At 39.7% G+C, this 10,436-nt stretch overlaps 1 protein-coding gene across 1 annotated transcript in view; it reads right to left on the reverse strand.

Moving 5' to 3' along the window:
- Window positions 1–10,436, reverse strand: part of arrdc1b (arrestin domain containing 1b) — a 39,994-nt gene that overhangs the window by 2,265 nt on the left and 27,293 nt on the right. Inside the window, exons 2-7 of the mRNA XM_008424643.2 lie at window positions 6,831–6,941; window positions 4,305–4,355; window positions 2,689–2,843; window positions 2,413–2,595; window positions 1,471–1,647; window positions 211–661 (exon numbers count right to left, since the gene is read on the reverse strand). Coding sequence (XP_008422865.1) covers window positions 211–661; window positions 1,471–1,647; window positions 2,413–2,595; window positions 2,689–2,843; window positions 4,305–4,355; window positions 6,831–6,941 — 1,128 coding nt within the window. The remainder of the gene's footprint in view (window positions 1–210; window positions 662–1,470; window positions 1,648–2,412; window positions 2,596–2,688; window positions 2,844–4,304; window positions 4,356–6,830; window positions 6,942–10,436) is intronic.

The following is a 10,436-nucleotide window of genomic DNA, read 5'->3' on the forward strand; positions in this document are numbered from 1 at the left end:
ATGGATGGATGGATGGATGGATGGATGGATGGATGGATGGATGGATGGATGGATGGATGGATGGATGGATGGATGGATGGATGGATGGATGGATGTATGTATGTATGTCCTGGTATACCAGTGTCTTAGACTCTGAAGCTGCATAATCCTGTTTTAATCCCATCAGTGGTGCTGCTCTCTGGCGCCCCCTGCTGGGCGCCGCCTCCTCACCTTGAGGATAATCACAGCTGCTGTATTCCGGCGGCAGGATGAGTGAGCAGGATGTGGGGATTGGGTTCACGTCGCCCTCTGTGAAGAACGGTATGGTGGCTCCGGTGGAAAGGCAGAAGAGTGGCGCCGTGGCGTCGGGGCGCCGGCCGGGCGGCAGCGCGGCTCCGGGGGCGTAGCTAAAGGCGCTGGGCGACATGCTGACCGGCGGCCCCGACGGGTCCTGCTGCGAGTGGCTCTTAGTGGGGATCTCCTCGCTGGCGAAGCCTCCGGCGCCCAGCTCGCCATCCGGGTCGTCCTCCACCGGCGGGGCGCTGGGCATCACTCCGGTGGCACTGGGAGCCAGGGAAGAACTGGGACTGGTGGGGATTGAGCCGACGGGGGACAGGTTCACTGGGATGTTCCCAATGAAGATGGGCAGAACGACGACCGCTTCTGGAGACTTTAGAGACACCTGGGGCAAAAACGGTGATTCAGAAAGAACAGTTTTAATGGTAACCATGGCAACACAAAAACTAGACAAATAAATTATTGCATCAAACAAAGATATTGTCATTTTGAGACAATTTTTAAAGTAGTATAATGGTAATGACAAGAACATAAACTTTAAATTCTAAGGAACTCAAGCTCAGAGTCAAGCTAATAGCTAAGAAAGCTAGGAGTCAAGCTAACAGTAAAGCTAGTAGTAAAGCTAACAGCTATTAAAACTAGGAGTCAAGCTAACAGCTATTGAAGCTAGGAGTCAAGCTAATAGGTAGTGAAGCTAGGAGTAAAGCTTTAAACTGAATTAGTTGCACTTTTCCTCCTTTGAGAATCACTTTCTGAGCAGTTGAGATGAAATGTTCCTAACTGGTTTAATAAACTGAACTTGGACTTTTTTTTTTTTAACTTGAACAATAAAGTGAGCTGCAAAATCTTAAAATTTAAGATTCTTCCACTTCAAAACTATGTGCTACATTGTTGGTCTCATAAAATCCCAAGAAAATAAATCAAAGTTTGTTGTTTAAACGTAATGAAATGTGAAAAACTTCAAAGAGTAATATTACTAATCACACTTCTTTAATAGAAACAGACAGCAGCCTGGAGTGGGTTTATAAGTGTACATATTAATAATTCAGTAGTTTATATCCAGAGTGGATCAATACTGTATGAGAGGATGATATTAGGCAGCAGCGGTTCTCTGTAAAAATGTGAAAMACAGTCAATAACAACAGATTTTTAACCACAAATCATAAGAATTTCCACAGACAGACCCATTATTACCTGAATGAAATAATTGACGTCAATAAGGCGGCAGTCGGTGAGCCCCGACTGAGGAAGRGGAGGGACGATGATCTGCTCCCTCCACTCGGCGTGTTTTCCGGCCTTCACTCCGGCTCCCTCCACCTCCGCGATGGTCCGCCGGTCGAAGACCGGCCGCTTGGTCCGATACGTTACCATCTGCAGGGAGAAACACGGGAAGCTGCAAGTAGAACCCAACAGAAAACTGACCAGAGCTCCTAATGCAACGATTAAYYGTGATTAATCGATAACCGAAATATCTGTTCACTGATTTAGTAATCGATTAATCGTTAACTGGAATATTTAGTGTCACAAAAAGGTTCTTTACTGAAAGAACAACACAGTTGGAGCAGTAAATCAGCCAAAACTCCACAAAAAATATAAATATTTTGCATTTAAGATGAAAAAAATTTGCATCTTTCCTTCAAATGTTCACTAAAAGAATCCTGTCACTTCATTTAAGGTAGTAAAATCCTTGTTTTCTTATTTTAAATTGGAGTTTAATCATTTGCATATTTACATTTTATGCATTTTTAATACAGTGTAAATTAAGAATAAGTGGTTAAATAAAATTAAAAAAAAACTGAAGATACCAAATTTTTTTAGACGATTAATTGATTAATCGTCAGAATAATCGATTATTTTTTTTTTATCAGATCAGAATATTTGTGTGATATTTAATTGAATGTTCAGATTTGTCCTGGAAGCAAATCCATAAAACCTGCAGATCAAACTTTGTGATTTTGACACAAATATGAACAGCTTTTATTATTATAGTCGTTTTCAAGGAAATATTAAGAGCTTTTGTGATKTTATCAGTTCAAATCAAAGGAGAGTGGGGRAAAAAAATCCAGATTTTTAAGAAATTAAATCTCCAAAACCCCAAAACGTCCAGCCGCTCCTGGCGGCTCCCAGCAGCCGTACCTGCACCAGGCTGGCCAGGACGTATCCGGTGTCCTTCCCGGACTTGTTGTGGATCTCGGTGGACAGCCTGATGACCTGGCCGGGKACGTAGCCCCGCTGGTCGCTGCGGGTCTTCAGCATCAGCGTCCCCGTCCTCACCAGCAGGTAGCTGAACTTCTTCGTCGTCACCGCGCAGCTCTGCTGCTGCGAGGGGCAAATTTGGATTTCTAAAGTGAATAAATGTGCCCTGATAGGACACGTGCAGAGGATCTACATCGTGAAACTTAAGACACTCACTTCGATGTCGGGGACCTCGTTGAGGTTGAGCATGTTGAGGACGTAGAAGGGCCGCTGGGCTTTGTAGTCCTTGGAGAAGCGCGGCGTGTCGATGGCCGCTCTCACGCGGTAAGCGATCTTCCCGAATGGTCCTTCGAACGACGTGGGGATGGCGACTAAGAGATCAAACAAAACAAAAGTTAAAACGTTCAGGCGTGACTTTCCCAACGCAGACAGATTCCAACATCTGTTACCACAATCAGGCTGGACGACACGGGACAAAAACTCATCACGATATGAAAGTTTCATATCAATAATTACTATTTTTTTAAATATTCAACATATTTAATGTGTTAGTAGGTTTTAAATATTCAGACATTTAATATGCTGGTTATTTTAAAGCAGTTATGAGGCAAAGTGGTGAGACATGAAACTGCTGCTGCGCAAGTAACTCAGCAGGTCGTTGCTAGGCAACCAAAGAGCGAGAGAGTTGCTAGGCAACCAAAGAGTGAGAGAGTTGCTAGGCAACCAAAGAGTGAGAGAGTTACTTGATTCYACCAACCTGGCTTAAGCTAGTAGCCATGAGAGGTTGAAAATAAAATTACAAGAATAAAACTGCAAATGTATTCTCATATTTCAAACTGATTGAAATATGAGAATAAAGTTATAGCATCGCAAGAACAGAGTAAATATTAAGAGAATATAGTCAGACAAGAATAAAGTCACAAATATGAGAGTAAAGTCATAATATTTCAACAATATTATAACTTTATTCTTGTCAATTCACTTTTTATTTTCTTTCTTGCTAACCCTCCATCATTTTATAATACCACAAAAATGAAATATTAAAGTCCACATCGCCCACCGTCTAGTATTTGGTCCTGATCTCAGCTACAAGATGAAGCCCAACAGCTGCAGGCATGTTGCTTTGCCAGCAGGGGGCAGTGTGAGTGAACGTTTAACCTCTATATGATGTCCTTAATGTGATTTCCTTCAGACGTCTGGGGGCTTCTGAGGAGAGGAGACCAATTACCCAGAGAGTGAAGGATGAAGGGCTAAAAATAAAATGGCCGCCCCCCCGCTGAGTTTGAGCCGAATCATGCATGAGAGCAGAAAACACCAGGCAGACTCAAGATGGCGCCATCAGCACCGCCGTGGCTTCCTGCTTCACTGCCAGCAGCTTTAAACTCAATTCATGAGAAACTTTCAGGTTAAGATGTGAAGTTTTAAAGCAAAAAGGATTTACAAATCCAGATCACGGACGCTCTTAAAGGGCCGGTTCTGCCAGAACATATTAACAAAACCTGTTAAAAACTGAAAGTAATTAAATATGGCAGCAAATAGATAAAAACTGCTTTTAATTTATTAATAATAATAATAATAATAATAATTTGTGGCCTATTTAAGTTAATTTAAGTTTGCCAGTTTAGAGTCTTGAGGGCCACATGTAAACACTGTGGTGGGCCGGATTTGGCCCCCGCGCCTCGAGTTTGACGAGTTGAAGCGTGCGTTAAACATCAGCTAAATCTGCAGTGACTCATGTGTGAGGTTATCAGCTGCTGCTTTGTTTTTGTTTCTGTGACGTCGCTGTTGGACTGATAACGCCATGGGAACTGAAAGGTGCGGCTGAGACTCACCTGGAAGGACGAACTGGAAGGGGAAGCTGTGCTCGCCTGGAGCCAGGGTTCCTGAGAGGAAGAAAAGGTCAAAGGTCACAAACCGGAGAGACATAAACGACCAGAGAGGTTAGAGAGAGAGAGACTGGTGAAGAAAAGTACAAACTGAAGGAACGAAAGCAGGAAAGAAGGGAAGGAGAGAGGAAAGAAGGTAGGAAGGAAGAACATTTAAGCAGTGAGAAAAACGTTAGAGAATATAAAACGTTATTGCTACAAGCAAAAACTGAAAAAGAAACGCCTCCTGCTGCTTCCCTCTTTCTATTCAAGCAGATAATTATAAACTACCKTCACATTTTCTGGACGCTTTAATAATGATGTTGTTTATTACCAGTTAATTGATAACATAAGGACCAATAACTAGGCGTGTGTGTCGAACACACACACCTTCACCCGACTGGCTGATTAATTCTCCAGAGGAGCTGACGGCCTAATTAAATCCTTGCAGACAGAAACGCCTCGTTAGAGACGGGAGTTTTTCCATTAGTCTGATCTGCATCATGTTTACTGTTAGAGGAAGCAGCGAAGCTTTAAACTAAACGTTTCAGCAAACATGTAAAACCACAGGAAAAGAGAAGAAGAAAGACAAAAAGAAACAGAAATACAGAAAGACAAAAACAAAAAAAGAAAGAAAAGAATAAATAAAGGCAGAGAGAAAAAATAAAGAAAAACAAACACAGAAAGAAAGAAACAAAGAAAAAGCCAGAAAAATAAATCTTGCATAAATATGTAGCAGGAATATAAATGAAGTCAGGCAGACTTTATAAAGGCTTAATGGGGCTCTAGCCCAGGGCTACAAGTTTTTGGGAATGCCAAAWWWTTTTTTTATATTTTATGTATACAGTTTATATTAAGAGTCATGAACTCATTTCAAATGTGGCCTTTTGCTTCATTAAAATAATGTTTGATCTTTTTTAATTGAAACTAAAACCAAATATTTGAAAATTATTTTTTTGGGACTAAAAACAAACAAACAAAAAAAAGTCATCTGCCATAAACCATAAATTTGTACCTGTAAATGTGCAGATGTTAGTATTCTTCAATTTGSATGAGTAAATTATTTATTTATTTAWTTTCATTTTTATTTATTATTTTTTGGGACAGGGCACCAAACTGCCCCCAGCCCAGGGGCCCTTATTCTTCTAAATCTGGCCCTGGATATGAATGCAGCAGGTCTAAAGATAAAGTTTATTCCTACTGACTGGTGTAAAAAATAAAAATAAAAATCTATTCCTGGTTTCCTTGAACAGAGAAGAGTGACAGGATGAGGAGCGGAMGCYGACGTCTTCCCTCCTCCTCTGAGCGACTGTGGCTTTCCACATTATCAGTCACCCAGAGCGCGCTCCTCTGGCCTTTTGAGACTGTGTGTGTCCTGATCCTCCCTCACCCTTCCTGCGTCACCCTCCGATGCCGAGCTGCCCATTTTTGGGAAAAATAGAAAACAAAGCAACCGCAAAGATAAAGGGAAGCTCAGAAAGAGGGAGTGTGTGCTTTGAATTATGTATATCTTCCTCTCTCTGAAGCGCGTTCTCTACCCGAGTCTTGACAAGTTGATTAAGATCTATTGCTGTGAATCAGAGCTATCACATTCGTCTCGTCTTTCATAGAAGTTTTTTATTCACTCTAAGCTAAAGTGCCAAAAATAGCCTTCCTACCAGAGGGAGGCCGGATGAAACATTGACAGGAGTGTGTGCTAAAGATCAAAACGTAACTAAAAAGCTGCAGTTTGCTGAAGTCGGGTGTTAGTAATGAGCCGTTTCGTTCTGTTAGCTTAAAGAATTCAAGTAATCTTAGTTTGGAGAATCCAGCCAGCTGCTAGTTAAACTAAAAGCCAAAGTAATAACCCAATGCTAGCTATTAATAGCAACTCAAGCTAAGATTTAACTAAGAGAAAAGGTCCGAGTCCACCTAAAAGCTAATAAAGCTAACAGCTATTGATGCTAGGACTCAAGCCAAATGCTACTCAAGCTAGGTTTCAAGCTAACAGCTACAGAAACTTTGAATCAAGATAGCTAGTTAAGCTAGGAGTCAAACTAAAAGAAGCTCAAGCTAGGAGTTAAGCAAGCAGCTATTGAAACTGGGAATCAAGATAGCTAGTTAAGCTAGGAGTCAAAATAAGAGTTAGTCAAGCTGGGTGTTAAACTAATAGCTATTCATGCTAGGAATAAAGCTAACGGTACTATTTGTAGCAGCTCCGATCTTTTTGCCTTAAAGTTTATCTTTAGGATTTGTTTTTACCAAATGTCAGACATCAGGGCACATCTTTTATCTTARGGGCAATAAAAATAAGAAGATATCACCAATAAACATTACCAAAAATTCTCTATTCTGCAGCTACAAGGCGCTTAGTGGTGCAGGGCTAATATACACCTTTCAGTGTCTTCTAATATGGTAATCAAATTGTTAACCTCTTATACATTATATAATTAGCCATTAAAAAAAAAAGACACTAAATTCAACCTGAAGCTCGTCTGTATTGTCAGTAATTACCTTTATCGGCCACAGAYAGCATGCTGTTCAGGTACTGCTCCTCCAGACTCCACGAGGAGTCGTTCATTTTGTTGGAGATGCCGCATGAGCCCAGACAGTTCACCTTGATGGCTGCGGACAGGACAGGAAAGGACAGTCACTCAGGTATCGCTACATATTTACACTGAAAAAACTACTCATTATTCATTTTTCAATAAAAGTGTTTGGATATTAAAAGGGAAAAATGTTGTGGAAACCGCTGCAGCTTTTCTCACTTGTTGCTTTTGGTTCACACTGGAATATTTCAAATCTAGGCTTGTTGCAATTAATCAATTCTGGCCCATCGTATCTTTTTGAGGCCCTTTAAACTCCAAACTACATCAATAAACCCTTCCAGTTTTTCACAAATCTGTAAAATTCACACAAAATCAACAAATTTCCACATTTTTTTCTGATTTTACAGCAAATYATCTCAAAATTGGTTAAAAACATTGAATTCGTAACTGATGCAGCAAGTGATGAAGAGTCACATTTTACATTTCTAAATATTTACCACAAAATCTGTCATTCTAATGGCATTAAAAAATACTAAAATAATCACAAAATCTTGGAGGAACAGCTATTTATTGAAATTTTAACAGTTTGGTTGGTTTTATCACTACATTCTGACACAACAAAATGAAAATGAGTTCGACTTCCCTGCTTCAGACTATAATTCATTATTAATTGTTTTTTTTAAACACCTGTAGAAGCGGGAATCACCAGTTTTCTTCCAGTTTTTGGTAGGAAAGGAGAATAGTGAAAAATGTAAATTATCGATTTGTTTTTAATTAATTATGCGATCAATARATTTATTGCTCGTTGCGAAACCAAAGCAACAATTAACCCAAATTTGACTAATTGTATCCTGTAGTATCTGTCAGTAGCGTCTCCTGTCCAGCAGCAGGAGCCAGAAAACAAAGCGAGCGTCTGAAACGCGGCTGAGGGAACCACTTCCTGTTTGTCCGCCGTCGTCTCTGAGGAAACGATAACTGATAACAGACATAGCCAAACTCTAAAGGCGCCGGGAGATGGAGCAGGGAGATGTCGCAGACGTTATCTCCTCACAGAGACGCAGACAAACAAAGCAGCAGCTGTTCACCGCATTGTTTCACATTCAGGTCCTTTATTCTCYGTTACAGGTCAATAACTTCTGTACTGGAGACATTTTACAGTGTAGTGACGCATTTAACTGAGTTTTTGTCTGGAAATTACCTTTAAGCTCAGTTATAAATGCATCTTTATCATGATTAAAATCAATAAAATTCAGTTTGTTCATATAAAAAACTCTATCATTCAAATCCTTTTTATTTTCTCTTCCAGCCCACTAGTTTCTGAATTTAATAAACATATTGGACACTTTTTCACTGAAGTAACATGAAAACTAACATTTGGAGTCACTTGCACACAAAACTTCCTTTAAATTCAATTATAAAAGTATTTTTATCATGATTATAGTCTAAAAAAAAAAATCTATTTTTGGTATAAAAAAATTACTTATCATTCAAATCTTTTCATTCTTTGTTGCAGGTTTCTAGTTTCTGTATTTAATAGCCTTATTGGAAATGTTTTCCATTTGAGTGACGTACTAATCACAATATTTGGATCATTTTTACTCTTTTTTTTACTTGAACTTATTTTGAAAAAAAGTTACTTTTAAGAATATTTTTACTACGCTGTACTTTTTGAGTATCTTTATTAAGAAGCATTTCTGCTTTTACTTGAGTAAAATGTATGGATTTTCTACCCACATAATGAAAAATAAACATGTTTGACCTAAAATTCACCAGACACACAGAGACACACCTGCATTTTTATAAAAGTTTCATAAGTTTTTTATGGAAAGAAACTGATTCGGAAACATTTTATTTTGCCTGATTTTGTTACTTATATGAATTTTTGTCATTTTTGTCCTTAAAATATCAAAGATTTCCACTAAACTTTACATTTTGATCCGTATGATGATGTAAATTTTAAATGTAAAATGATCATTTGATCAGTTACTCTTGACGTTTTACCAAATACTTTTTCACTCTTACGTGAGTACAGTTGTAGTCACTCTTCCCTCATCTGATTATCGGCCTTAAAATCCATGTTTTGTCATGAAATCTCCMAGCTAAGCCTCTTTGTCAGCTTTATCTTCTAGTCAGACGTTAATAAGTGTTTTAACTGGAGGAATGTCCTGAAAGCTCGCTGCAGGCTGTGACCTAAAAGCGCCGCTATCCGTCACACCCAGGCAGGTTTCTGTTCTGCCTTCACTCAGTCACACCCAAAGTGGCAGATGGCTCAGCCGTTTGCACCGGCAGGCTGCTGGCACCGTCTGCRGCCGCAGGAAGGACGGACGCCTGGCGGGAGTAAAACCGCTAGATGACGACGGCGGGGACGAACGGCGAAGCAGTCAGATGCTGTTTGCAGCCGTCAGCAGAGGGAAGAGAAGAGCTCGGGCCGTGAAAAGGTCACGGCGGGGTCATCTGGTAAAATCCCAGCTGCAGCAGCAGGAAGAACAGCTGCAGCAGCTGGATGTGGAAACACAAGCACTAAAACCAAAACGAATAAATAACAGTGGAGGATGTCAGCCTTAAATGTTATCAACACGATTTGAGGTAATAATAAGAACTGGGTGTCCAAAGGRAGGCTGGGGGGCCGTTTGTGGCCACTGGAGTGATTCTGTGCGGCCAATAGATGCAGACGGACACTTTTAATTTGTAATAATGGAAAAATTATTACGCATATAATTTTCTTACAATGGAAAATGTAAAGTGACATCATTATTTATTCTTCTAAGCTAGCTCCTCTGGTATAAGAGTATAAAATGTTTCATTAATACCAGGCTAGCTGGTCATGCACCATTGTGTCCAGACATAAAAACATCTCAGCAGAGATCTAAGTTAAAGTAATAAAACAGGATATAAGCCAGAGAACCTGAAACTTAATTATTATAGCCTCTCTCCTTCCCAGCAGCAACAATCAATCACATGATGAGTGAAGCTGTCGGTTAAAGCAGCCGCCGCTGAGGTTAGCTGTTAATTTCACATTCTGAACTCCACTTCCTCTGTAAACATCACTTCCTGTTTTAACCGAATGCCTAAATGTCGAGGCCACATAAGTTCACCACTAAAATACCCGGTAACGTCACGGCAGCCAGATATTCCCTCCGTTCAGTCAAGAAAACAAGGAATGAAAAATCGGTTTTATTCTTTTAACAACACTGAGTTACTGCAAAACGGTTACAGGAACAGTTTTATGTAGAACATGCAAACATTTTACCATTTTATTTATAAAATAAAATAATTTTACCATTTTATTTATAAAATAAAATGGTAAAATTCAATCCGAGTTGTGCCATTCTGGTTCCTCTCTTTGAGGCTGACTGGTTTTACTTCCAGTGTTTATCATTCTCTTCTTAACAACAACTAGATTACTGAGCTACTTCCTTCACCAAAAGCCAAATTCACACATTTGACTTTGAACAGCAGCAGTTTGTTAAAACAAAAAAGATTAAAGTTGTTCTCATTGGAAGGAAGTCAGCAAAACATCCTGTGTGGAGATCTGGAGCGAAATGTCAAAGAAACAAAAGGAAACCACAAC

The sequence above is a fragment of the Poecilia reticulata genome, linkage group LG12 (assembly GCF_000633615.1).
Source record: "Poecilia reticulata strain Guanapo linkage group LG12, Guppy_female_1.0+MT, whole genome shotgun sequence".
Taxonomy (NCBI): domain Eukaryota; kingdom Metazoa; phylum Chordata; class Actinopteri; order Cyprinodontiformes; family Poeciliidae; genus Poecilia; species Poecilia reticulata.